The sequence below is a fragment of the Lichenostomus cassidix genome, chromosome 2 (genome assembly GCF_008360975.1).
Source record: "Lichenostomus cassidix isolate B80296 chromosome 2, HeHo_3.0, whole genome shotgun sequence".
In the NCBI taxonomy this organism is placed as follows: Eukaryota; Metazoa; Chordata; class Aves; order Passeriformes; family Meliphagidae; genus Lichenostomus; species Lichenostomus cassidix.
Genome location: NC_139482.1, coordinates 79455567 through 79483035, shown reverse-complemented (window position 1 = coordinate 79483035; position 27469 = coordinate 79455567). Strand labels below are relative to the sequence as shown.

At 41.1% G+C, this 27469-nt stretch overlaps 1 protein-coding gene across 4 annotated transcripts in view; it reads right to left on the bottom strand.

Moving 5' to 3' along the window:
- The window catches only part of CTNND2 (catenin delta 2), a 638189-nt gene that overhangs the window by 513659 nt on the left and 97061 nt on the right, over window positions 1–27469 (bottom strand). For all 4 annotated transcript variants that reach the window (XM_085052133.1, XM_085052132.1, XM_085052134.1 and 1 more), the window contains exon 2: window positions 1956–2089. In XM_085052133.1, the coding sequence (XP_084908259.1) occupies window positions 1956–2084 (129 nt within the window). In that variant the 5' untranslated portion in view covers window positions 2085–2089. The remainder of the gene's footprint in view (window positions 1–1955; window positions 2090–27469) is intronic.

The window sequence follows — 27469 nt, the reverse complement described above, 5'->3', positions numbered from 1 at the left end:
CCTTTTTCTAAAAAGCAGGGGGCTATCCATTTGAACAGACAGTGAGAAACCTAACTTCATTTGTTCCCATAATGGAGAATCGGTGCAATGTATTTCATCTCTCTGAAGCACAGGATTGCAGCATTATCTAGAATTTTTCCAACAAAGCATTGAACAATGGAAGTGTGTCAAAACTCACAATATTGCGGGGAAATGAAAAAGCTCAAAAGCAGGTTTGGGGTTTGGAATATTATTATTATTAGGCTTGTTTTTGAGGTTAGAGCAGTCTTCCAGCTTCAAGACAGGTCTGACTAGAGATACCTATCAAGAAACAAGCTTGATTAACAGAGCTCCTGTTAAATTTTGGTACCTTGTACCAGAATAGCTCAAGACATTATCTTTTTAGTCAGCACTATCTTAAATTAGCTGGCAAGGCTGTTCTTGGTGATAAGTGTATGCAGATCTACTTTATTACAAGCTCCTTTTTGCTGTGGTTCACAGGAATCAGAAATAACTTTGCTAATATATTACCGCTTGAAATCCTTCTCGTCTAGTGGATTCAGCAGCAATTCCCTCTACAACTCAATTCACTGATTAATAGGGGTGGGAGGTTTGTTTGTAAAACACATAACCAGGTATAAACCAGCAACCATCACAACACCCAACAAGAGACTTCTTGTCACTGTTCGGTACTGTGATTCACATTCTAACAGGCAGATATATCTTCAATCTACATAACTTCCCTGTACATTTTTTCAGCATCAGAATCAAAACCTAAGGCAGGTATTTTCCTACAAAATAATGCAGTGACACAGGCTGAAACACTGGTATGTGCCCAAGTAATGTTATTGACATGGAAGAGAATACAAACACCTAAATCACGGGCAATTTTCAATTCCAACAATGTGCCATAAATCTCAAGACAAAACTCCACATTACTATATTTCTTTCTTACACTTCTCTTTTCAGAATAGAAAATATGACTAACCTTTAACATCCAAAAGAGAGAACTGGCATATAGCAAAAAACCCAATGAAGAACGATGTCATAATTTTTATAAAATCTCTAAAACTCAACAGCTATTACTCCAGTGCTGGCAGATATCATAAGCTGAATTCATGCATTAATTTAAATCAAGAAGCAGTGAATGTCTCTGGAAGGGAAAGATCACTACTTTAAATGGGAGAACCAATTTAGACACCTTTGCCAAGGAGAAAGCTGCCTAAAAGCATCTGTCTTTAATGTCTCTCCTTGGAATTCCTGTTGATGCTGTTGAACCAAATGAGGTAGCGACAGAGACCAGTTGTTTGCATGAACTGAAATACTAACCATCTCCTAATGTACAAAAAGCATTAAAAGCAGAATCCCTGACATTCAGCCCACAAAAATTTACATTCAAATGTCCAAACCCATCTCACTGGCATCAAACAGACCATCACACTGAAGACACTTTCTGTGAAAATTTCTAATACTTTTGGATTTAATCATCCAAAACCGAATGCCTCTACCTGTACCCCGTTTTGCCCTGAAATAATCTCACATCAAGTTTTACACACAAAAGCCCCTGAAAACATGAATATAAATTTCAAAAACCTATGACTCTTACAAATACTTTAAAAATTCTACAATAACACATCTTCTCCACAATTCACTTGTCTATAACTCTTACATGAAATGCCAGTGTACTGTAACACCACATGCAGACTGCCAACAAGAAAAGGAGAGATATCTGAAAACCACCATCCACAGTAAAGAGTGAACATGGAGAATAAAACAAGCAATTAAATGAAATTACATTAAATTTACTGTAGGAAAGCTTACAGAAGTATACTACAACATGAAGAAATAGTTAACATTCTGTTCAATATGCATTTGTGAACTAAATTATTCAGACGCTAGCTATGAAACATTTGTAAAAAAAAAAAACAGTAAATCCCACTATTTATTTCTATCCCACAGATGCATCACTTGCCTACCTGTTCTTTGACTGAAGCTAGAATGGCAGAGGTTGTCTCAGTTTCAGAGCCATCGCCATTGGATGTGTTCAACACAGGACTAAGGGAACTTGTCTTGTCAGAAGACGAGGGCTGGTCTGGAACAGGCATAGTTTCTGCAGTTTATGGAAAAATAAAACAATTAATTTGTTATTATAAACCTGATAAATATCAGAAATCATATACATATAAGAATAGTAACACTCATTTAAGGTAAAAATTGTAGAATGTGCTTCTGTTCTGTAATATAGAACATATCACATTTGAAACTAAAATTATTTCTGAATTAATAAAAAAAATTAAATTATTTCCAGTCTTACTCTGAAATGTTCACCATCAGTACATTTGGAGAGAATTCAAATAATTTATAGATGTGATTTTTGTATACTATTCCAGAGGCAGCAAACAGCATAAAATTATAGTATCATGAAAGTAATGAATCATGAAACACTTTGCAAACAGAAAAACAACAAATGATACTTGAGAAAAATATAAACCATTTAGTCCTGACTTGCTAACACACATGATTATTTAACATGTACTATATTTTAAGCCTAGGTAACTTACATACACTTTCTTCTAGTCTAGACGGTGATTTTGACAACATTTTATCAGAGTATTTTTGAGAAAAATAACACACCAGTTCTTAAGCCATTTCTGAGACCTCTAACCAAAAAAAAAAAAAAAAAAAAAGGAATCTTAGCACTTGAAGGCATTTCTAGCATTTCTTTTTAGAAGGCAAAATGGTGGTGTGACTGTGGAATGATTTATCTTTCCGAAGGCTAAGCTATAGTGCAGTATCTGGCACATCTCTAGAGGCAGACATGTTGTTCCACATTCCAGAAGTAAAGGAGCAGAGAGGCAGCTTGCATAGTTATGTGCAGGCACATTAGGATAAAATCATGTTCTTGTAGGAGTTGGCCAGAATTATTCTGTGGAAGAGAAGTGACCCACTGGCTGCCAGCTGGATGGGCCTCCTAAAGAGCAGTAGGGATATTCAGAGCACTCACCACTCGCATCAGAAGCAAAACTCCTGCCTTGGCTCTATTCTGCTAAAATACATGATAATAGAGCTTTTATGGAAGAAGTGAGAAGACTGAAAGCAGTAGGAAAGGGTAGCTGATAAAAGCAAATATAAAATTCAATACTGAGACTAAGAATGCCCACATCAGTCTGGAAATTAGAGCTCTAAAAGAAGATGACCTTCCATAAAGCTTTGTCTCTGAAGCCACAGTGCTGCCCAAGAACATACAGTTAGCCCAGCTGGGTAGCATTTTTCAAAAGCTTTCTAAAACTCAAGACACTAGCATACATATGCAAGACAAAAACATGAAAACACAGATTTTTTAGAAAAAAGCCAGTTATTTGTTAGAAGAAAAATCTCCCAAAATTTCAGGCTAAATTAGTTTATATATTGAAGAATGTGATTATATATAATTTTAATTAAAGAAGATACATATTTTCATACAGCTTACTTTTTGTAAGCAAATCTTACCAAAAATGGTAAATACCAAATCCTTGGTTCTGGTAATATCCTTGCTCCAGACAAAAACAACATTTGAAATTAAGCCATAAAAACTTGAAGATATACCTGCCTTCTTCTATCACAAGTACAAGCAGACCGTACATAATTTCTATGCAATTCCAGTACCTCAATCTACATGGACTTTTTGAATTACATTGCCTTGGTTTGTTAAACAAAAGAGCTGGCTTCTGTTACAAGAAGTTAACTAGTTTGTGACATACACTTAAACTTGCTACTGGCTTGTAAAGTACATGAAAAAGAAAGAAAAGACATAAAGAAAAGACATGTAGGCACACACATGTGAATGCTTATTCTGTTACCTTGCTTTCAAACAATCTAGTTATTTTACTTTCTCAGGAAATTAATAATCACAGTATCACAATAGAAATAAAAGTAATTTTTGGTGTGGCTATTTACCTGAAAACAAAACTGGCCTAATAATTGACTTTGTAGCCTAATAGTTAATACAGTGATATTTGCAGAAATCACTGTAATGCAACACTCCTTGCTATCAGCTGCGTAGCCTGTGAAGTCTGCAAAAGACCACGGGATCCAGGAACATGAGTAAGGACAGGGGCAGCAGTCCCACCACCCTTGCATACACTCTCTCTAGGTGGTGGGAAGCCGTGCTTGGTGCTCGGAGCAGCTCACCAGGGAGACACGTGGAACTACAACAGCATAAAGCTCAAAGAGCTGCATCCCAGGAGTGCGCTGGGGTGGGAAGAAACACCAGAGCTGTGAATGAGGCGCCTGGTGAAATGTTTTCAGGCACACTGGCTGAGAGGAGCTCCCTGCTGCATCCTGGTTTCCCTGCAGTGGTGAGGAAGCTTTCTGGAAAAAACCCCTTTGTCTGCTCAGCTCATCCCCACGCTCCCCCAGGGCTGCCTGACCCCTCGGCGGGGAGGCTCTGCTGAATCGGCTGGTTCATAAATACTCGCCCGAGGAGGTAAAACCCAGCAAAGAAAACGAGACAGGGAGTCCAGAACTACACAAAATGCTTGCCCCAGCACAAATGCTCCAGAATATTTAAAGTGTATTTAAGAGGGACTGCAAGGCTGAGTGGCCAACGGGGAAGCTGCACTGTGATCAAAAAGATGCTACTGGTACAGCAACAGTTTATGTGAGTTCAAAACAATTACATCCATGAGACACAGGCAGCAAGTGCCTGCTGCTGTTGTTAACTTCTTTTAGGACTATATTCAACTTCAGTAAATTTTAATTTTTAGGCTGTGTTTTTAAACTCTTTGTTTCCACCAAAGAACACTTCAGTATCTGCTTTAGGAATCAACATTTGCAAGTATCAGTTTACATGGGGGAAAAAAAATCTGATTACACAAACAACTGCTGTCATAAACTGTTCTTACTTCAAATTGGCTCAATATCTGGCCAGTAGCTAACATTCTGCAACCACTACATGTGTCTGTAATTTGTTTGGGCTTTTTAATTAAGTATAGATCTTAAAAGGGGGGAGGGGGGGAAGGTTAAAAAAGGCATGCTGCACATGTCCTCTTCATCTAGAAACAGAGAAATGAAAATAAATGTCTTTGACACTAAAAGGAATATTTTGTGCTCCTATTCTCTGTCCAGTATTTCTTCTGGACAGAGAATGTAATTTCAAACATCTATCTCTTCAGTTCTGTTTAGTACTATGGTTATTCAAGGGGAATGATTGCAGCCAATGGCACTTAGTAGGCCACTATCCCTGAATCCACAGCTCTGTACTATCCAGCTGAACTGGTAACATTAGACTCTAACAGGTTTTCTTTATTACTTAAATTTGTATGGGAAATACCACATAGAAAGGAAACACAGAATGAGTTTTCATGAGCCACAGAGGCGCCCACTATACTAAAAATGCACATGATTCAGCAACATGAATCAGTGTTTCAACAGCAAACACCAACCTAGCAAGGGCTCACATTTGCACACCTGTTAAGATACTAACTTTTAATTTAGCTCAGTCTTCAGCATAAGAAATTGGACATTCTCAGGTTACAATGGGACTTAAAACTGCTAGTACCGTAGAATTACAAAAAATATGGTTGAAATGAACCTCTGTGCCCCTAGCCCACTACCAGATCTCTACACAACGCAGAGTTTTTCCTGTCATTGCACATATTTAACACACAGAACCAGTCCTGCACAGCCTCTCTCACTGCAGCCTCTCTTAGCCACCTCCCTCTGCTCTAAGCTCCACTGGCCTTATCAATAGAAAACGTGCTTTACTGTTTAACATAATATACTTAAGCTCCTTGTTTCCTACTCTGTTCAGCATGGACACAAAACATGTAGTAATTCCATCAGTTGTCTTCAAAAAAGCATTTTCGCACATAATGATGATGACAATGATATCTTTCATTCTTCTCTGGCTTCCCTTCCCTAAAAAAGCCACCCCAGTTCCTTTCATTTTTCATCACAAAATAAGTTGGCTGATAGCCTTTGTACCCACACTCCTGGGAACTTAGCACCAAAAACAAAGGAAAAATTCGAGCAAGTACAAGAAGAAAAAGAAAAGCTAAGCAGCTTAACAGAGTACACCATAGCTGAGAAACTACTAGAAGTAAATCAGCTACATTTAATTTCTACAACAGCAACACTATTTCCTATCTGTGTCACAAAAACACAGATGAGATTCTGTAAGTCAGAGCATATACACACTCCTGAGAGAACCAAATTAAATTCTTAGATGATCACAGACAGATGAACAGGGAAAATACTACCAGCCTTCTGGGAGCACACTGGGAAGTCAGACATAAATAATTCATGGATTCCCATATTCCAAAGCACTGGCAAAATTCTGACTAGAGTTTGACCCTTTTAATTTTTTTTTTCTCCTGTCCTTCTAAGAGCATCTAAAAAATTTATCTCAATTTAATGAAAAAGCCCAACAGCCCTACAAATCCAAACAGGGCGGTTCTCTCCCCACCTGGGCGCAGTGTCCGGGTGTCGCACAGGGATGAGGCCGGGGCTGCCCCGCCCGGCCCCATGGCAGGGCAGGCTGAGACCCTCAGCCTGGGGAAAGCCTGGCCAAGGGAGGGCAAAACGCTGCCCGGCAGCCGGGGCTGAGCCAGGGGAACCGTGCGGGAAACAGCCCTGCGAGCCTGAGGGGAGAGCGGAGCAGGGACGGAGGGAGGGAGGAGAGGCCCGGCAGGGATGGCCCTGCGGCCCGGGAGGGACACCGGCGGGACCTGTGTTTCCCTGCGGAGCCTGGGAGGGCCCCGCGCTGGAGCAGGGGAGGTGTGAGGAGGAAAAGCAGTAGGAAACTGCCGAGCAGGAACGGACCTGGCAGCCGTCAGAATATGAGCCAGCGTGAGCCCTACTGACACAGTGTAGCCCTACTGATACAGGCCAGAAGGCCAATGGCATCCTGGCCTGTATCAGTAATAGTGCGGCCAGCAGGACCAGGGCAGGGATTGTCCCCCTGTACTCGGCACTGGTGAGGTCACACCTTGAGTCCTGTGACCAGCTCTGGGCACCTCACTACAAGGACATTGAAGTGCTGGAGTGAGTCCAGAGGAGCTGAGGGAGCTGGGGCTGTTTAGCCTGGAGAAAAGGAGGCTCAGCTGAGACCTTACCACTCTCTGCAACTCCCTGAAAGGAGGTTAGGGCTGGTCTCTTCCCACAAGTAGCATGTGATACAACAAGAGGAAACAGCCTCAAGCTGTGCCAGGAGAGGTTTAGACGATATTAGAAAAAACTCCACCAAAAGGGTTGTCAAGAATTGAAACAGGCTGCCCAGGGAACTGGTGAAATCACCACACGTGGAAGTTTTTAAAACACATGTAGGTGCTTAAGTACATGGTTTAGTGGTGGACTCACACTGCTAGTTAATGGTTGGACTTGATGGTCTCAGAGGACCATCAGTTTGTACTTCTGTGATCCAAATTTTTATTACTACATCACACAGATGTTGGCAATGGTAATAACACGACATTCAGAACTCAAAAATAAAAGATGGCAAGACCACATTCCTTCTGTGACCCTTAGGATGGCAGTGGATGGCAGACACCCTTCCTTGTAGGAGGATTTCATGCCTTATCTGAGGTAATGCCAACATAGGTAGTTCCAAGGTTAAATTGCAGAAGTCTGCTCAGGCTGAACTCAGGCACAGAGGTAAACTGTACACCATAAATAAATCCTTAGATAAAACAAAATATTTATAGGATTTTAAAATGCATATGAAAATGGCAATGTCAGATGCTGTGTTTTCACTTTAAATTTTAATTTTGCGTGTACACTTTTGCATAGGTTATGGGCAGAGATTTACTAAATAGGGAACTAAGAAGGTATAGCCATGAAAATGTCATTGGTAAAGGCAGTTTGGTGGCATAATTCTCTAATTACACATTGCCATTCTTTCTGCTCTTCCTCAGATGGGGTAGTTACATCTGCCATTCACTGATCTTACTCTCCTCCACCAGAAATAAAAAAGCTTCATTCACACACACAGAAAAATATCTAGAATTGAAGAAGCCACACCATCAATGCTTAAAGAAGATGGGAATGTTGCTTAAAGAGGCAGACTTTCATTTTTAAGTATTAGATTGAAATTCCTTTAAAAGTCACTTTGTTAATGCTGTTTATATAGTCTGTTATATCACCCTTTCATGGGTAGAAAGTGCATATTGGTTAAAAAAAGTCAAACAAAACAACCAACTCCACAATGTCTAAAAATCTATGGTAAAAGCCAAATCAGTAACTACACTGGCAACTGCATCAAATCACTGAAATCAGAAAATCCAAATATGTTTCTTTAATAAAAAGATGCTGCAGTAAGAAAGATGTACTCGGCAGTGAGTTCTTCCTCTACAATGAACCATTAATCCATGGGTGCATTCATTATAAATGTGTAAGTCATGCTGTCTTACTACACAGTAATCAAATCTGGCATGTTACTGAGCTCATCTGGAAAACCACGAATGATACTGAAGTAGCCTTGGATAAGAATCAATCACTTAAAATAATCCAATATGCAATTATGCATCAAGAAATACTTTTTGCTGCCTTTCCTCTACGTCAGACATGCTTTATAGAGATTACTGTATGGCTACCATTTAATATTTCTGTTGTTCCTATTACAATGGCCCTTACCTTTTTTCTATGGTGTCAAAAACTTGAGGACTTACTGTAAAATAAAAATAATTTACTTTTTTCTTTTTTATTAACCTAAAATTATTCCTACACTTTAATTTACTGTTTATGATATTGCAGTAATTAATATAATGATGTCAGAAGTGTTAATGTTTATGCTGTTTCTACCTGTTTTTAATTAAAAAATAAATCCATAAATTACTTCTATGTTCTACATAATAATTGCACAATTTCCATAGGGAACCTCTATTTCTTCCTGCATATACAAACAACAGTTGCTATTTGAAAGCCTACAGTTGTTAACAGCTCCAACATACTACCTTCTAACAATTGAGAAGAAAAAAAATATTTTTATATATATATATATATATATATATTTGGCATTGTGTCTATGAACGTGAAACCCACAAGGTTTCATGATGTTCATGAGTCATTCTGAAAAGCTAAAAATTCAGTGGGTGTAAATGATGAGTTAGAATGGCACAGAATGCAGTAGGCCTGGTCCTTCTTGCAAATTATTATGTATATCACAGTTCATATTAGGTGCAGATATGGATGAGAAAAAGATACCTAAAATAGTAATTCTCACTATTACATAATGTAAAGTCAATTCAAATATTATCACATATGACTGACAGACTAACAAATATGTTTACATTAGATTTTTGGAATAAAATTCCAACTGGAAGAAGTAAAAATTGGCACTGCTTAGAATTTAGATATGCAAGGAATCAGTTCCAGCAGAAAGGTGACCTATTATTCCTTCAGTAATCTCAAACTACAAAGGTGACTGAAGGCTGAGATAGCATTGCCTCTAGACAGCAGGACACATACCTACTAATACTACATAATACCTATAAGTGCTGCATTGAATTTTTCTGCAATTAATCTGAATCCTTCAGCTTGTGACAGTGAAACAGGGTACACAATCTGTAAATATGGGCCCTCCCTTCTGCTGCATGCAAACCCTTTGAAACTGCAGATTTCTGTTACTGCCCTGTCTTAGCTGACAAGGCTGGCACAATCTGTGTCTGGGTAAATATTCTTAAAAACAGGTTGATAATATCAAGTCAACAGTAAGATAAGAAAAACTCCCAGAACCAGGCAAATACCTTGAAGGCGAAAATGTCTTCTGATTGCCTAAGTAGTTATCACAACATCTTAAAGGATATGTTGAAATTACTAAGGCAGGAAAACAGATTAATTAAAGGAGACATGATATCTTAAAGACCTTTGGAAAGGCTTAGGCTCAGTTAGGGATCAGGGATATGTGGGATCAAGTCAGTACTCGTCTTACTCTAACTAACCCATCATGAGGGCTTTCCAAAGAGCAAGGGCTCTGTTTTCTTTCTGGGATTGTTCTTTGTCCATAGACTCATCCAGCTCCCTGCTCACTAAAGGAGATGAGCTTGGCTCTTGTTTTCTTTTGTGACTTCAGCTTGTTGCACTCAACTGTTTCAACCATACTGTATAAGTATTTAGAGCCTCTAAGGGTGTGAAAAAGAATTCTCTGGTTTAAAATTTAGGCCAAGTTGAGCTTCAGGTTCATTAAATCATAAAATTTCTTTTTTTTTCTTCCTGTATTTGCAGAAGTGTGGTAGAAGATATAAAAAGTCCCCACTATCACAGTAAAAGATAAAGACAACTATATTCTAAAACCTGACAGTAGATAAGCTATACTGGAAAACTTCCTCCAATATTTTCCTTGACTTAGCCTACTCTAAAGTCTGATACATAAATATGAAATACCTTAAATTTCCTTCTCTTCCACAGATGCCTGACTCAAAAAGGCATTTCCTGAAACATTCCAAAGACTATAGCTCAAGACAAAAAAGTTTCTTCCTCAGGAACTCTCTACTTCTACTCTGAGTCTTGATTAAAATATCTCTATTTCCCTGCTCTCCAAAGAGGATGCAGAATGAAGGGTCTTATGTACACAATAGCCTGAGGTCTCCACAGGCTGTATCAGATATTTTCTCAGCACTATCTACATTAACCAGTGTCAGCACACTGGAAGCCTGAAGTCTTGCCTGGTGCTTAAGTCATCTGCAGTGCTTCTCAACCTTTAAGTTCAATATGATCCTGCTAAGAATCGTATTGTTCAAGAAATACGTCATAAAAGAAGGTAGTTTTGCTTTTTGCTATAATGCTTACAATTTCAAGTACTTTGAATTACTTATACAGCCTGCCTCCTTAAAACTAAACAAAAATTCTAATACATTCCCAATTATCTTAGCAGGATAATTCAGAAGAGGTGCTTATCAGAAAAAGGCTACAAGAAGTGCTAGTGAGAAAAAAGGTACAGCATTTGGCCCAAAGGACCTTGAAAAAAAGGCAAGAGAAAGATGGTCTAGTTGTACATCCCTTGTTTTTCTTCTCTCAAACTGAAGGCAGAACCACAGCTGACCAGTGCACAAGGATTTAAAGATCAGACCCAAACCACAAAGCCAGAGCTGCCCCTGGTCCCCTTCTCTGTCCATATATTATAGCAACTGAATAAGTGATTAATCAGAACAGATAAACCACATGCTGCTTCTTCCTGATTCATTGCTACTGAAACTACCATCCTAATCTGCAAGGATTTTCCCTAACCAGCTAAAGTGCATCATCTGAGAACTCAGCAACCTCCTAAAATTCTTAGGAAAATATTTCTGTGGGAGTTGATAATACAATCACATAGAGAAACCCACATAAAAATTCGTACTCCTCTCAATATTTTAGAGACCTCAGCATGAGGATTTACAAAAAATTTATTTCAGTTCTGCTGAAAAATCTATTCATAAATCAAGCAAATTTGTTTCATTCATGGAATCTAATGAGAGAATATTGTTTGCTGCTGTTACTGAGGGAACAGGGGTTTTTTACTTCAGTGACAATGCCAATATCCTCAAGCATAGAGAGTGAAATGCACATCTACAAACAAAAGCCAGAAACAGTTCTCACAGTGAATTCTTAAAATTTTGTATTACATAGCCACCTTAGGAGGAGGTGATACTGACATAGTATGAAGGATCTCTTTCTGAGGTATTTTTTCATCAATTGGTCCTTTTTTGACTCGGGGTGAATTTAAAAATAAAGTGACATCATAGGATGGAGTTAATTTTCTTTACAGAAGCTCATATGATAATACTGTGATTAAAAAAGGGTTTCAGCTACTGCTGAACAGTGCTTGCACATCACTGAGCCTTCTCTATTTCTCACTCTGCCCGTCAGCAAGGTAGGGAGGGGACACAGCCAGGACAGCTGACCCCAACAGACCAAAGGGATGCTCCATACCCTACACTGTCATGCTTAGCATATAAACTGGGGGAAGTTTCTCCAAAGTAGCTGTTGCTTGGGGACTGGCTGGGCATCAGTCTGATGGTGGTGAAGTGCTTTTGCATCATTTGTTACTTTTTTTCCCTTTTACCTATTGTCTTTTTCTTGACTCACTAGAGGCTCTTTCCTCACTTTTGCCTGCCCAATTTCCTCCCCCTTTCTTTTGTAATGGGTTGCCAAGCAAGTGGGTGAAAGCTTAGCTGCTGGCCAGAGTCAAACCCCAACCACACTATGACTAAGTAATTCTTCCCAACAATAATCAGAGGAAAAAGAAGTTTGTAATGCAAGGGATGAGGTCAGTGGCAGAAACACCTGAGGACACATGTTCATTACAAAGAACAGAAATAGCAAGGCCACAGACTCCCTGTGAGTCTGAGGCAAATAATCCACTAAGGTTCTTGCCAAAATAGACTCTTTATTACCACTACTTTAAATTTAAATTGCAGTCTGATTCATGCTGACTACTCTTAATGTCTCCCATGGCTCTGAACCTGAAGGAAGATAGACAGTTCTGGTACTGGTGTAATCTCAGGACTAATCTACTTCCTCACTAATTCCTACCGTTAAGGAGCTTACTTATATATATCATACCGAATTGCACAGATCCTCTTTGCCTCTCTTTTATTAGAGCCAGACAGCAGAATGCATACTTCCAAGCCCCACACAACACTCTGCAATGTACCTCCAGATCTTCAGAGACACAAAGTCTGGCAAGTAGGGCTGCACGAGGGAACCAAGACAGCAATCACTGGGTGGTTCTTTCCATGGCTGTACCCCTTAAATAAGGACTTGGCAGATGAGCACAACATCTCCTGACTTGTCCACTGCACACTGAAGTAGGGAACTACTGTGGTAAGGACATCTGCTTTTTTTAAATGTCTGGATCCACATCCCCCAGCCAAAGATGAGCACGACATTCAAAAATTTCCTGAGTGTTTTCTTGAAGAGCGTTCTACTCCTAAGAGGAACTGTAGGTTCTCGTCTTGTCACTCCTTTTGATATGCGCTTGTGCACTTAGCCCAAGCCCCATAAAAAGTAGCAAATCCCAAATCAGATGTCTGTGTGAAGTTGGGATGTCGTATAACTCTTCTTCTCCACGTGTGCATCATTTTAAGTTTATCCACATGAATTTTTATCATCCATTATTTTGATCTTTTTGCTTCATAAACTCTTTACAATATTTTGAGAGTCTAAGGCATCCCTACAAATAACACTGAAGAATGGAAAGCTCCCTGAACATACATTATGACCAAGAAAGTTGGGGCAAGAAAAATACAGAACTTAGTTTATCTTCACTCTCCGTAGCAATTAGCATGATTTATGTCCAGACAGGATAGCTGTTAGCATAAGCCAGCAAATGTTAAACAGCTCTTCACAGTTGCAAAAGCAGATGAAATATAGTCAGCCACCTGTCCTGAAGAACAGAATTGGTTTTGTGTGCTAAAGAAAACAGGTAGCCAAAATATGCAAACAGACTGATGATCATCAAAACGTTCCAGAAATATCTGGAACTAGCAGATTGTGAGCAGCAAGAGCAGCAACTGCAAATCAGAAATGATCAAGATCTGAAAGGAGTCATTACCAATGTGGTATTTCCTGCCCAGTCCTGTAACTAAGGATATATTAATAATGCAGGAAACCAGAGTAAAAAAGTGAGAGGTGAGAAACTCGTGACCCTACACCAAGATTAGGGACCACCTCACCAACACTCAGAGGACCCAAGAGCACCAGAGAGTGCCCTGGGGACCCCATGACTCCACACCAGGACTGCACACAGTGTAGCTTCACACACTGTGCTGCTCCACCTGCATTCTTTCCTTGACTTTACTGTCACCCCTGCAGAAAAAAAGATGTGTGAAGAAACCATTGCACTAACCTGCCCAGATTTTCTCCTGGACCAAATCAACTCTCCGATGTGATATCAAAATCATGTAACTCTTATAACTGCCTAAGAAGGTAGAGAGTCACAAAGAGGCAAAGTATCTCACCTAAGATACAGCAGAAACCTAAAGAACATCAGAGTTGAATTAAGCTCTTCCAAGAGTCAAACTTCTTTGATCTATATGTACAATTCAATGGAGAAAACAATCCAGAAATTCTATCAGTACAATCCTAGCCATTTTTCTAAGCTGCATACAGAGGAATATTTTATGTGCTTCCAAGCATGAAATCTGGATTTTCATAGAAATAAACACTGACAGAAATTTCTGCTGACACATCAACTAATAAAGTCCATTAGAAACATTATCATAAAAAAAAATTCAGTAGAGTAGAAAATTGTTTCTGGATCTCTGCCTGTCAGAAGGCAGAGGCAGAAGTCCTTGCATTAATGCATCATTTTCTATTAAGTATACTTTACATACACAAAGCAAGTTTGAAAGTTTGGATTTAACTGGAATACACTTAAATCAACAATGACAATCATTATGAGAATGTGATGACAATTGCATTTCCTTCACAGTTTGTCTGAAAGTTTGGAAATTACTAACCCCTTCACAGTTAAACTGAACCCAGTGTCCCTTCACAGTATGTACCTTCTGTTTGACTTCCTTTTTAGCCAAAATTTATACTATCCAGAAGATAGCTTATTGACAGAAAGGAATAAAAATATATATGTTTAAGTTGTATAAGACTGTAATTAGTTTCAGCCTTCAGACTGAAAGGGTATCAATTTACAGTGTTATGTTTATACACATATGTTGAGAATATTCTTAAAATATATTGGTTAAGAACACATCATTTGCAAGACTTATAACAGACTGGCTGTATTAAGTCTGTCTTTTTCTTCCTGTTTTCTATACACCAAGTCAGATAATCTGTTAAACAGTAGTAAAATTTGCTGGGGGAAAAGTATGAACAAACCAAAAACTTTGTATAACTCTCTCAGACCCAATTGTTTTACACTTGTTTGTTTTGCAGGGCAGAGCAACCAACATTGTGTACCTGGACTCATGCAAAGTGCTTGACACTATCCTGCATGACATTCTTGTCTCTAAATTGGAAAGACATGGATTTGATGGATGGACCACTCAGTGGATAACGAACTGGCTGGATAGCAGCATGCAGAGTTGTGGTCTATGTATCATTGTACAAGCAGAGACCAGTGACCAGTGGTGTCCCACAGGGTCAGTACTGGGGCTGATACTGTTCAACATCTTTGCTGGTGACAGGGACAGTGGGATGGAGTGCACCCTCAGCAAGTTCACTGATGACACCAGGCTGGGTGGTGTGTTAGACATGTTGGAGGGAAGGGATGCCATCCAGAGGGACCTGGACAGGCTGGGGAATGGGCCGATGCAAACCTCATGAAGTTCAACAAAGCCAAGTCCAAGGTCCTACACCCAGTCACGGCAATCGCAGACACACCCACAGGCTGGGCAGGGAAGTGGCTTAGAGCAGCCCTGTAGAGAAGGCCTTGGGGTGATGGTTGATGAAAAACTCAACATGAGTCAGCAGTGTGCTCTCACAGCCCAGAAAGCCAAGGGAATCCTGGGCTGCAATCAAAGGAGTTTGGCCAGCTGGTCAAAAGAGGTGATTTTGCCCCTCTACTCTGCTCTTGTGAGAGCACCCACCTGTAGTGCTGCATCCAGCTCTGGTGCCCCCAGCATAAGGACATGGAACTGTTGGAGCAAGTCCAGAGGAGGGCCATGAAGTTGATAAGAGCACTGGAGCACCTTCCCTAGGAAGACAGACTGGGAAAGCTGGGGTTTTTCAGCCTGGACATGATAGTGTGGAGACATCATCACAACCTTCCAGTATCTGAAGGGAGCCTACAGGTAAGCTGGAGAGTGACTCTTTGTCAGGAACTACAGTGATAGGACACAGAGTAATGGGTACAAATTGAAAGAAGAGAAATTTAGGTTAGAAACTAGGAAGAAGTTCTTTACTGTGAGGGTGGTAAGACACTGGAACAGGCTTCCCAGGAAGGCTGTGGATGCCTCAAAGCTGGCAGTGTTCAAAGCCAGGCTGGAAAAGGCCTTGAGCAGCTTGGTCTAGTGGGAGGTGTCCCTGCCCATGGCAGGGAGAGTGGGTCTAGATGATCTTTAAGGTCCATTCCAACCCTTAACATTTTATGATTCTATGTGCATAAACTGTTCATTTAAATTTTTTTGTTGATAAGTGATAAAAGATGAGAAGCAGATAAGGATTCTGCTGTTGCTTAAAAATAGTTGGTCTCCAAACACAGGCTCAGACTCGTGGTTTGAGTTGTATTTATGAAGAATTTACTTCATGTCTTGCTTATCCATGGCCATTTTGCCTACGAGACCACAAATGAAAAGCAACCTCATATGACATCAAGAGACTCATCAAGTGATTCGTAAAACAGTGAAGCGCCATCATAATTCACCCAAAGGAATGGCCCCACAGCACTATTGGAAACTTAATCCAATTCCGTACTTCAGTGTCAGGGACGTGTCACCTGAAGAACCACAATCTTTCCCAGAACAGAGATACTAGACCCTTTCTCAGTGAGGACAAATAGCTGAACTAACATAGCAACATAAATTTGCCTGTAATTATGATGACTTTTTTATTGTACCTGCAAGTATTCTGGGCAAGCAAACTTGCAATGAATTTTCAAAAAGCTAAAACTACTAGGGCCTTCGTTTACAATATTATAATATCACTGTCTTTTATTAGGGTCCTGCTTACTTTCACAGGACTTGTCAAGAACGTATAACAGTACAAAATTTGGTTCCTAAATAATGGGCCCATTATTAAAGGCTATGCTAAAATATCAGAAACAATAACAAAGTTGCAGTGGCAGTTAAGCATAGGAAGAAAGTCAGCTCTCACCTCAATGACTTGGGTTTAAACCAGCTAGTTGCACAGAACTGAAAATCACCTCTGAGTTATGTGTACTTGAATTTTATTATACACTATGTAACTCTATTTTCCTAAATCAAAGTTATTAGCGGTAACAGAAAAGAAATCAATATATTCAATTCAGTACACATCCTCCAGCATCTACTTCTTCCATTTCTGTAGCTCTACAAAAATACACTAATCCTTTTTTTCCCCCTTAAACACTCTCATGGATTGAGTATTCTGTATCCCAGTCTCCATGCAGATTGACTTCTTTTAACCATTCTTTCTTTTCAGAATATTATTTTCAAGCACACACTATTGACAAAGTCTTCAACAGAATTAAAGCCAAATGTGTAAGTCCTTAAAATTGCCTTGCTGGGTTAAACTGGAGCTGTGTAATAATTGTTGCCCCTCATTTTCATTGTGAGGTTGATTTAAGACAGCCTTGAATTCCTTTGCACTGGTTGGAACAGCAGGAACATGCACTCAAAGCAGATGTATTTCAGGGCTCAAGCAACGACATACGCACAATTATTTCAAGTTATGCACATTTTCCAATGCCTGTTTTGGCTGTTTACATTATCTAGTTTTAACTTCCTACTTACATACTTTGAATGTATATACAGTATTCTTTAATCTACTTATATCTGTAGAATCTCAGTTGTATTTGTGATTCTAATTACACGTTCATGCTGTCAAATTACACATCGTAACAGAAAATTAAGTTTCTTTACCATAAAAACATTTTCACACGTTAGACAAACATCACATTCAGGAATATACTGCCAGAGATACATCCCATGATACTGGGGAGGAGGCCAAGAATGTGGGCAGGAAGCCAAGACAAAAGGTGCCACTTTTCCCTGTGCCTCCCTTTTCCTTCCTCCAACCTCGACCAAGATGAGAGGTGCTGCCTCCTGAAATGAAGCTGCTGAAGGGGGGGAAGGTGTGCAGTGCAGACCTGAGACATCACAGCTTCTAGGAAAGCACTCAGCAACAGCAGGAAGTCAAATTTGCTGGAAGCAATTTTTAAAAGCAGTTCTGGTGGAATTCCATGATGTAAAGCTGGTGAGGAAGTTTCACAATTTTCTTTCTGGTTGCAGGCAGATCTAGCAGTGTTTAGCACTTCTCATTTTAAGATCCTATTTTGAGTCACTTAAACTTTTCACAAGCTCACTGTTTGGGTTGAAATACTCCATCCAAGCAGCTGTCTTGTAATTAGGCAAACACACACACTCCCGTCTTTAACTGTTCGGGCATTTCCAAGACTTGTATTTCTGGAGAGTATCTTTTTCTGTTTGCATTATGAAAAAAATCTCTCAAGAAAGTGAAACCTCTAGAAGTGTTTCTGTTCTACAGAGCACAGCAGCAAAATAATTGTTTGTACTATAGGAATATCTAGAGTCTCAACTGCAAATGACGATCCACTGACCTAAGGACTGTACAAAGTACAAAAGGACTAGAAAAATGTAATAAAAGTATAATACTCAGATCTCTACTGAATTCAATATTGTCAATCAAACAAGCACAGAATTTAACATGTGCAGATATTTTCTGACTACAAAATAAATTATTCAAAAGCATTATTTATAAGTTATTTAATACTGTTATTTGATAAGCTAGTTGGGGCTTGTTAGTCCAAGCATGCACTGGAAAAAAATTAAACTGGAAGTTTACCTGTCTGCAATGAAGCCAGTTATGGGAAACCAAGAAATTCACAGTTCCTAGGACCCTCCTGCACTTAACAGTGACTCAAAGCTGAGGAAGTTAGAACTTCATGATCTCTTTAAAATCATTAAAGAAGGATTTTAAAACATTTTAAGTAAGAAGAAAATAATTAATTAATGATCAGAAAAATTTGCAATATTTACTGAATGAAAATAGCAGACATAGTGACAGTACAAGGTTAGAAATAGCTCTTCCCTGGCTGATTCATGACTATTTCCATTAATAGTGGTGTCAGAATTTGCCAGAGGTGTTTGAATATACAACTCCAAAAGAATAGTTACTCTAATTAATTCACTTGACTTAACACTTATTACACTATTGCCCACAAAAGAGAAATCTTAACAACATAGACAGCTGTTTCCTGTCCTTTACCTTAAATCAGATACATTCTGGTTTGAGCTGATCTGGTATTGCTTTCATTGTTCAGCTACAGGCAGTCTTTGAATGCTAAGCATTATTGCTATCACCTTTAGACCAGGAGTTCAAGTTGGGCTTTTAGAAGTGCTTATCAGTTACATGACTTTTCTACGAAGTACACACAGTTCTGCTGCTAGAAGCACGAACTTGCTTTCAATTACTTTCTGAAAGAAAAGAAAGAAGCAATACTTCAGATTTCATCTGATTTAATCTGAAGTAGATACAAACTCATACATCTGACTTGTCCTGAAGAGGACTCAGATATTGCCAAGGGAGAAAAAAAGAGGTATGCATCCAACATCAATCTGCTTGTAAGTCTAGCTAGCAATCAAGAGAAAGAAACATAAGAATAGGAAATTCCAGAATAGCTTTGGAGTCTTATTTCACACACATCACTTCTAGAGTTTCCACAGAATCTCCCAATGATTCTGTGGTGGGTTGACCTTGGCTGGATGCCAGGTGACGACCAAGCCACTCTATAACCCCCCAGATGGACAGGGGAGAGAAAATAAAATGGAAAACAACTCACAGGTTGAGATAAGGCAGTTTACTAAAGCAAAAGCGAAAGTTTGCATGAGCACAAGCAAAGAGAAAAAAATAGGTTCTTCTCTACTCTCTTCTCTGCTGCCCTTTAGCAAGTAATGTTCAGCCACTTCCTGGGAAGCAGAGCTTCAGCACACATAGTGGTTGCTCCAGAAGGCAAACACTGTAAATAATGAACGCCCCACCTTTCTCCTCCTTTCCTTAGCTTTTCTATCTGAGCTGATGTCACATGTTATGGAATATCCCTTTGGTGGTTATTTTGGGTCAGCTGGCCCAGTTGTGTCCCCTCCCAGGATCTTGCCCACCCCCAGCCCCTGATGGCACAAACGTTGAGAGACAGCAGTGATGCTGTGCCAGTGCTGCTCAGCAGTAACCAAAGCACTGCTGTGTTATCAACACCTTTCCAGCTACCAGTGTCTCCTGTGAGATATCCACAGATGGGGAAAATGAAAAACATGCACACACATACATCCACAAAACCCTACAACAAAAAATAATAACCAACCCAAATGAAATCCAAAACCCCCAAATAACAACCCCCAAACCAAGCATCACCACTCCATCATGTCCTGCAAACACCCCACTCTGTGTTACAGATGGTGCTGATTTCATGTTTCCAAAGAGTCATCATACCAGGTATGTATCTGCTCCAGATATAGGCTCCAGCTGAGTAATATTACAAAATTCCATGCAAAAAAAGATATTTGCATCAGCTACCAAGTCTAAGGATAGATTTAAGCAATGTAATTTTTTTAGGTTGTTTTTTTAGTTGGGCTCACTTCTGTTCCTCGAGGTATTTCTGTGATATTTGGGAAAAGTGACATAGGATGAGTCTGAATATTGAGATTTGCCAAATAAGCATATAAAACTAGTTCTCCTGGAAGAGCTAGCTGCCTAAAGTCCCTCCTAGTTAATAGGATAAAACAGGTGCTTTGCAGAATGATTAATTCTATCACAAGTCAAGCCTCTAAGGCAGACAGCATGAGCCATGTTTGGGGATAGGAGAAATCATCTCTATTACATATAGCGGGTGCCTAGGCAACTATTTTAAACTCAGTGACTACCTTTTCAGGTAGCTAAAATTAGGTCGATGAATTGCATCTGAGATGCATAATAAACATCCCAACAAACAAGCTCATCAGGGAAATGCTATATAATCAAAAAGTTATTCAAAACTTCTTCTGGAAAGATGAATTTAATTATCCAGGACTTAGAAATTGTCCCTGACATGAAAACATCCAAGCCCAAGCTTGCCAATATCTTTTTTTTTTTTTTCACACATAGGATTAAGTATCATTTGAGATCTTTTTGTACATTATTTTCAGCAGAAATATATGCACATGCAGATTCAGTACAAAAATAATTATGCTAAGTATGCAGCATTTATGATAGAGTTAATTGTTGGGCTTTTTCCTTTGGAAAAGGAGATGATATAATACTCCTCCAGTGCAGGGGAGGAGGATTTATTTCAAACTAGAATCCCTTACAAAAATGGTATTCTTTTTTACCCGTTCTTTAGTTATGTCTGTGTGTTGAAATGTAAGAACTCAATCATGTGAGTGCTGAATGACAATATGAACAAATCTGTTTTCCATAGTATAGGTTTTGCTTTAAAACATTAGTTTGTTTTTTGCTAAGAAATTGGATATTAATAAACATGCAGGTAAGAAGGTGAAGAGTAATAAATAAGCAAACATAAAATGAACAATGATCATACAAAATTAATTCTTCATGTCAGAAGGGACCTCAGCAGATTTTCTTATCCAACATCCTGATTCAAGTATGTCAGTAAAATCTGCTTTAGACCTGTGATCAACATTCAAGACCAGGTTGCTTAGGCTTTGTCCAGTTGGTTCTTGAAACATCCAGGAATGAAGATCCCTCTCTATACCTTCTCCAGGCAACCTCTTCAACTGCTTAATTACACTTACAGTGAACTTTTCTTCCCTTTAAGTCAAGCCAAAATATCTCCTCTCAATTAATGGGTCAACCTCCAGCCATCCATCTCAGCAAAAGAGCCTGCTTTAATCTTCTCCATAACTTCCTCACACATACAAGAAGGTGGCTGCTAGGTTCCCCCTTAAGACATCTCTTTTCCAGGATTAACAAGCCCCATTTCCTAGCCTCTGCTCACAGAGCAAGTACTCCTGCTACTGTCCATCCTGGGTGCCCTCTGCTGAGTTTGCCCCAGTTTATCAATGTCTTTCCTGTACTGGGCTGTCCCCCACACCTGTGCACAGCAGTCTAGGCACAGTCCAATGAGTGCTGAGTAAAAGTGAATAAACTTCTCCCTCAGTCTCCTGGCTGTGCTGCTATTAATGAAGCCTAGGACACAGCTGGCTGCCAAGGCATCCTGCCAGCTCACACTCAGGCTGCAGGCTGTGACAGCCTACAGGTCTGTTCCAGCAGAGCTGCTTGCCTGTGGCAGCTCAGGGTGCTCCAATGGCCGGATGTTGACCATCCCAGGCTCAAGACTACATTATCTGCCTCATTTCACAAGGTTGCTGCCAGGTCTCTCATCAAGCCTGTGCAGGCTCATCTGAATGGCAGCCAGGCCTCAGAGTGCTCTGAGTGCACATCACAATTTGTTGTGATCCACAAACTTGTCAAGAATGCCTCACGTCTCCACCTCCATGGCACTGATGAACTAAACAAGACAAGAGCACAGGATACACCTCTGGTCTCATGTTCCACACAGTTTTTCATTAATCTAGTAAGACTCTCATCTGGGATGTCCCAAGCTGGATAAAATGATGCTGTGTCAGCCTGTGCCAAAGCCTTTCTAATGTCCCTTACTGAAAGTTTTTGGGCAAATGTAGGGATACCACACAGGATAGAAGGTTCCTTCACAAGTGCCTAATTACATGAGGACAAACAAAGCAGTAAGTTCTTCCAAAGGACACCACTGACAAATTCCAGGAAATAGCTGGGTTGCGAGCTAGGGTATTTAACATATTCATACTTTTCCTTCCTTTTTTTGGATTACAGGTGGTAATGAAAGTTGCTAATGATATGAAATTGAAATATTACAGAAAATGGTCAATTAGGGAGAACAGCAGAGGCCCTTACAAGACTAAATGACTGGGCAATAAAGAGCAACCTGCATCTTGAATTGTGTGAGCAGGTCTGACTCCCCTTTGTTAAAAGGATACAACAGAATTGGACAGCCAGAGAAGGGCAACAGAGACAATCAGAGCTGAGGAATGGCCCCCATGTCGAGAGCAAGGATGTATGCCAGAACTCTTTGGTTCAGAAAAGACAGAGTTGAGAGGGTGAATGAGAAAACTCTGAAAGCCTGAGTAGCACAGGCAGGGTGCATTAGGAACAAACAGGGACAGCAGATGAAGCGAGCGAGTGGTAATTTCCAGACAGACAAAAGGAAGAGGCACTTTGTACATTGCTGAGCTGTTGAAGTCCTTGGGAAATGCTCCTGCAGTTGCTAAACACAGACACAGTTTCAGGCAAGAAAAATGCACCAAGATTACTAAATAAACACACTAAACCCCACTTTTTCTGGAAAGTACCTGAGGCTAGCAGCTAAATCTAAAAGACAGGTAATGCGCACTTGGCGTGTTCAGACCTTTTTTCTGATAATTTGTATTTGGTAATTGCTGGGGCAGGACAGTGAGATCAAATAGAGCTGTTCTCATCACAATACTCAAGTAAAATATAACTACATTAAAGGTAACCAACAACAGGTGATTAGTACTGCTTGAGAGGCCTTTAGGTAATCCAGCCTGGAGTCCAGGTAGCACTCAGGAGGAGTCTCTTGTAGGTCCTGTATCATATCTGCTATACTGGAACTGCAAAAACTCAGGCTGTCTCAAATGGCATTACGCATCTGTGTTGAGGTGACTGAATTGAGCCCTCCATTCCCAGAACATGGTGAAACAAGAGAAAAACACCACATAAAGAGCTTAATGCAAGGAAAAATTATGTCTTTCTCATGGAAAGCCATTGTTTTTGCAGTGCACACATGAATCAGAGAAACCAGAGCTTGCTACAGAAACTACACGTTTGTTTCTACTCCATGCTGTGGAGCTGTGGAACAGGTTTAATGCACAACCAAAGCAGCACTGCAACTTCTCAGCAGTTGCAAGTTACATGAAATTTAAGCATTGAATTATGAAAAGCTGCAAAGGCTCAAAATGAAATCTTATTAACCAAATGGGAAAAAAAAGCCACATGAGCTCATGAACAGAAGTCAAAAATAGAAAATATGGAAAAATAGAAAAAGTAACCTTGATACTGGCAAACAAGTTAATTAAACTTCAGGACTATGCCAGTGATAAACTGGTCGATCGAAAGCAAGGAGACAAAAAAATTTATATGAAATAAAATTCAGGCTTCTATCCCTCCTATTTTAAAGGGTCTGACAGGGAATTTTAATAAAGTTTTGGAAAGATCCCACACAGTGATACAGTTTGCTAGATTAATTATTTCGATTTACTTTTTAAACAAAACATGTTGCTTAAACAAAATACAAATACCAGTAATATTGGGATAATGGCTGCAAGTTCTCTACACCCCTTTCTTAACGACTGTCCTTGTCACCTATTGTCCTGCCTTCCCTACTCCACACAGTCCTAGCCACGCCCCCAGTTTTCCCTATTGGTTCCTGTACCCTAACCCCACGTGGCCCTGGCCACTCCCTCGGGTTTCCCCTATTGGTTCTTGTGCTCCTAACTCTGCCCCTGTACCTCCCCTGTACCCAGAGGTCACTGGGCCTGTGTGCTGTCCTTGCCCCTCTCTGTTTCCCTATAAAACCCCTTACCCTCCGCCATCTTGCTGTCTATGCTCCACGTGTGTTTATGCTCCACATGTGCTGAGCATGTGAGGCCTTCGCCCTCGAGGCATCTCTGCCTCGGGGAGGTCGTTGGCCTCTGCTGCACCATGCGAATAAACATCTTCCATGGACACAATGCATAGACCCTCTTCGCTTCTTTTATCACCGCCGGTTGTGGAAGCAGACGAACCAGAGCTAGCTTTATGGCTCCCCGGCCGGTGAGAGCGCAGTGTCCAGCCCTGGGACAGAGGGTTTGGAGCACTGAGGCGCTGAACCAGGCTGGGTAGAGAAGCTCTAGGGTAAAGTCTGCTGCAACATCTTCAAAACCGCAACAAATGGCGCCCAACGTGGGGCAGAAGCCACCCTGGAAAGCGTCCCCCTGCAGCCGCAACTGCGGCAGGGGAGTAGTCGCATTTGGGAAGCCGTTTCCCCGAGGAGAAGCTTGCATTCAGCGAGAAGACCGAAGGGGCGGCCGGTAGCCTCTAGAAAAAAGTCGCGCTTTTCAAGGAGGTCGGCCGAACGGCGGTGAACCATCCCGAGTGCTTTTTTTTAATTCTCCGTGCTTGGTAAGCCCTCTGGAAAGCCCCTTGGGAGGGGAGCCAGTGAAGGCCTGGTCGGCTTGGTACGGGGGTCCCTTTTTTCTTTTTAGTTTGTTCTTTTTGCCTCGGGGTGGGTGGAGGGTTAGAGGTGGTGTCTTGTCGAGGTGAAGGGAGTCGCGCTCCATGTGAAATCTCGACAAGAAAAAACCCACTTCTAACAAGGGGAGACCTAAGTTTTGTGCCCCCATTTTGGGAGACGTTTTTCTTATAAAATTAGACATATTTTATAAAGAATGGGGAATCAGCTGTTGTGTGGGAAGTTTTTGCGCGCGAGAGATAAAGTAAACTAATCTGTGTTTTGTTTTATTTAGTTATCTGGCAGTGAAAAACCCTTGTTCTCTCCCTAGTAAGCACCTTCCCCTGCATATATCCCCCAACATGGTGCTGGCCATGTGTTGGTAGCACCCCCTCCTCCACCAGCTCGTGCTCCCCCTCTGTCCCTCAGGAGAGAGCTGATCGTACGCTTTTCAGCCTCTCCTGTCCCTTTCCCGGGTTAGAACTGGCCACTCTAACTCGAGATCCCTGCTAACCTCCTTTCCTGTGCCCCAAACCTCAGCCGAGCTGACTCCACGTGTTTTCCAATATGGCGCCGGCCGCATGGTCAGGCACGCCATGTTGTCTTCTTCCCCTTGAAATTTTCCCGGGCTTACCGAAGCCCCGCCCCCTGCATCCCTCGTGTTCCATTGTAGCCCCTCCCCCCGCGTCGGTGGGCGCTCCCTTTAGTTACAGATCCCTCCCCATCTGAGTGTTTCTCTTCGGTGCGGGCCCCTCCTCCCATCCTCCCAGGTGTTCCCTCTCAGCCAGAAGCAGCTATAGCCTGGCCAAGAGCGGAGCCGCACCTCCAGTTGCCCGCGGCAAGCTCGGAGGAGCCGGTGAGGCTGCACCTCTAGCTCCCCGCGGCAGACACTGCCCCCGGAGCCCGGTAGAGCTGCGCCAGAGCAGTCCCTGAAGCTGTGCTGCCGTCTGGCCGTGCTGGGGCCTAGTGGAACTGTTCCAGACCCGGCAGAGCCACAGCAGGGAAGAGCTGTGTGTCACCCAGTGGAGCTGCGCTGCATCCAAAGTTTTCTCCCTCTCCTAAGCTGAGAAAGACTTCGGTGACAACCCCGTTGCTGCTACAAACCCTGCCTTCATCTTAGCAGCCCCAGCAAAAGAAAAACAGACTACAAACATGACTGCAGTCCGAAAATTCAACCTGTACTAAACTCCAACATCAAAATCAGCCAACTGCATCATCGTTTTCCCCATACTCACAGCAAAACTAATTTTGTTATTGCTTTACATTATGTTATTTTACCATTTTCCTGTTGTTTAAAAATTTGCTATGAATGTTTTTAGCAAAAGCCTTTCCCTCTTTAATTTAGTAAAAAATGGGGAAATATTGGGATAATGGCTGCAAGTTCCCCACACCCCTTTCTTAACGACTGTCCTTGTCACCTATTGTCCTGCCTTCCCTACTCCACATAGTCCTAGCCACGCCCCCAGTTTTCCCTATTGGTTCCTGTACCCTAACCCCACGTGGCCCTGGCCACTCCCTCGGGTTTCCCCTATTGGTTCCTGTGCTCCTAACTCCGCCCCTGTACCTCCCCTGTACCCAGAGGTCACTGGGCCTGTGTGCTGTCCCTGCCCCTCTCTGTTTCCCTATAAAACCCCTTACCCTCCGCCATCTTGCTGTCTATGCTCCACGTGTGTTTATGCTCCACATGTGGCTGTGCATGTGAGGCCTTCGCCCTCGAGGCATCTCTGCCTTGGGGAGGTCGTTGGCCTCTGCTGCACCATGCGAATAAACATCTTCCATGGACACAACGCATAGACCCTCCTCGCCTCCTTTATCACCGCTGGTTGTGGAAGCAGACGGACCAGAGCTAGCCTTATGGCTCCCCGGCCGGTGAGAGCGCAGTGTCCAGCCCTGGGACAGAGGGTTTGGAGCACTGAGGTGCTGAACCAGGCTGGGTAGAGAAGCTCTAGGGTAAAGTCTGCTGCAACATCCTCAAAACCGCAACACAGTAAAGTCAAGAATACTTAGAAAAAGACTATTTCCTTCACTTCCTAGGTATTTTACTATACCTCTGTAACTTAAAAATATATACTTTTAAAAGTCAAAAGATCTATCATTTTGTTAAATTTTTTTTTCCCCTTTCCTGTTTAGGCATGCAATATATCCAGCATATAAGGTTCATGACCTACCAACAAATGCTGGTTGTTACAAAAGCGCCAAAAGGAAGCAAAAAATATTCCCTAACACTCCATGACCCAAAACTCTTAGAAGTGGCCAACAAATTGCTCAGAATTACTGGCAGGTAGCAGTGGAATGTGGCCAGAGCACTCGCTGAGTGAACCAAAGTTGCGTCCTTCAGCTGGGCTGTGTTCAGGAGTGACAAGGAAAAGCGCCATCGGTCTGTCACATCAGACAAGCTTTCCGACTGGAACAATCACACATTATTAAGCTCTGTTTGAGCTGGTGGATGTGAACTGAACCCTTTCTGTGCAACAAATCCTTGACACAACTTTGTGTTCAATGTTTTATTTTTGTGTTCAGGTGTAACTGCTTTTAAGTCACATATTGCAGGATGATATACATAATTTTTAAAAAAATTAAAATCAGGATAATTTTTGAAATTAGGAGTGGATACCTTGAATTTAAGATCCAAACCAAGAAAACTGCAGGAAAAAGAAATGTAAA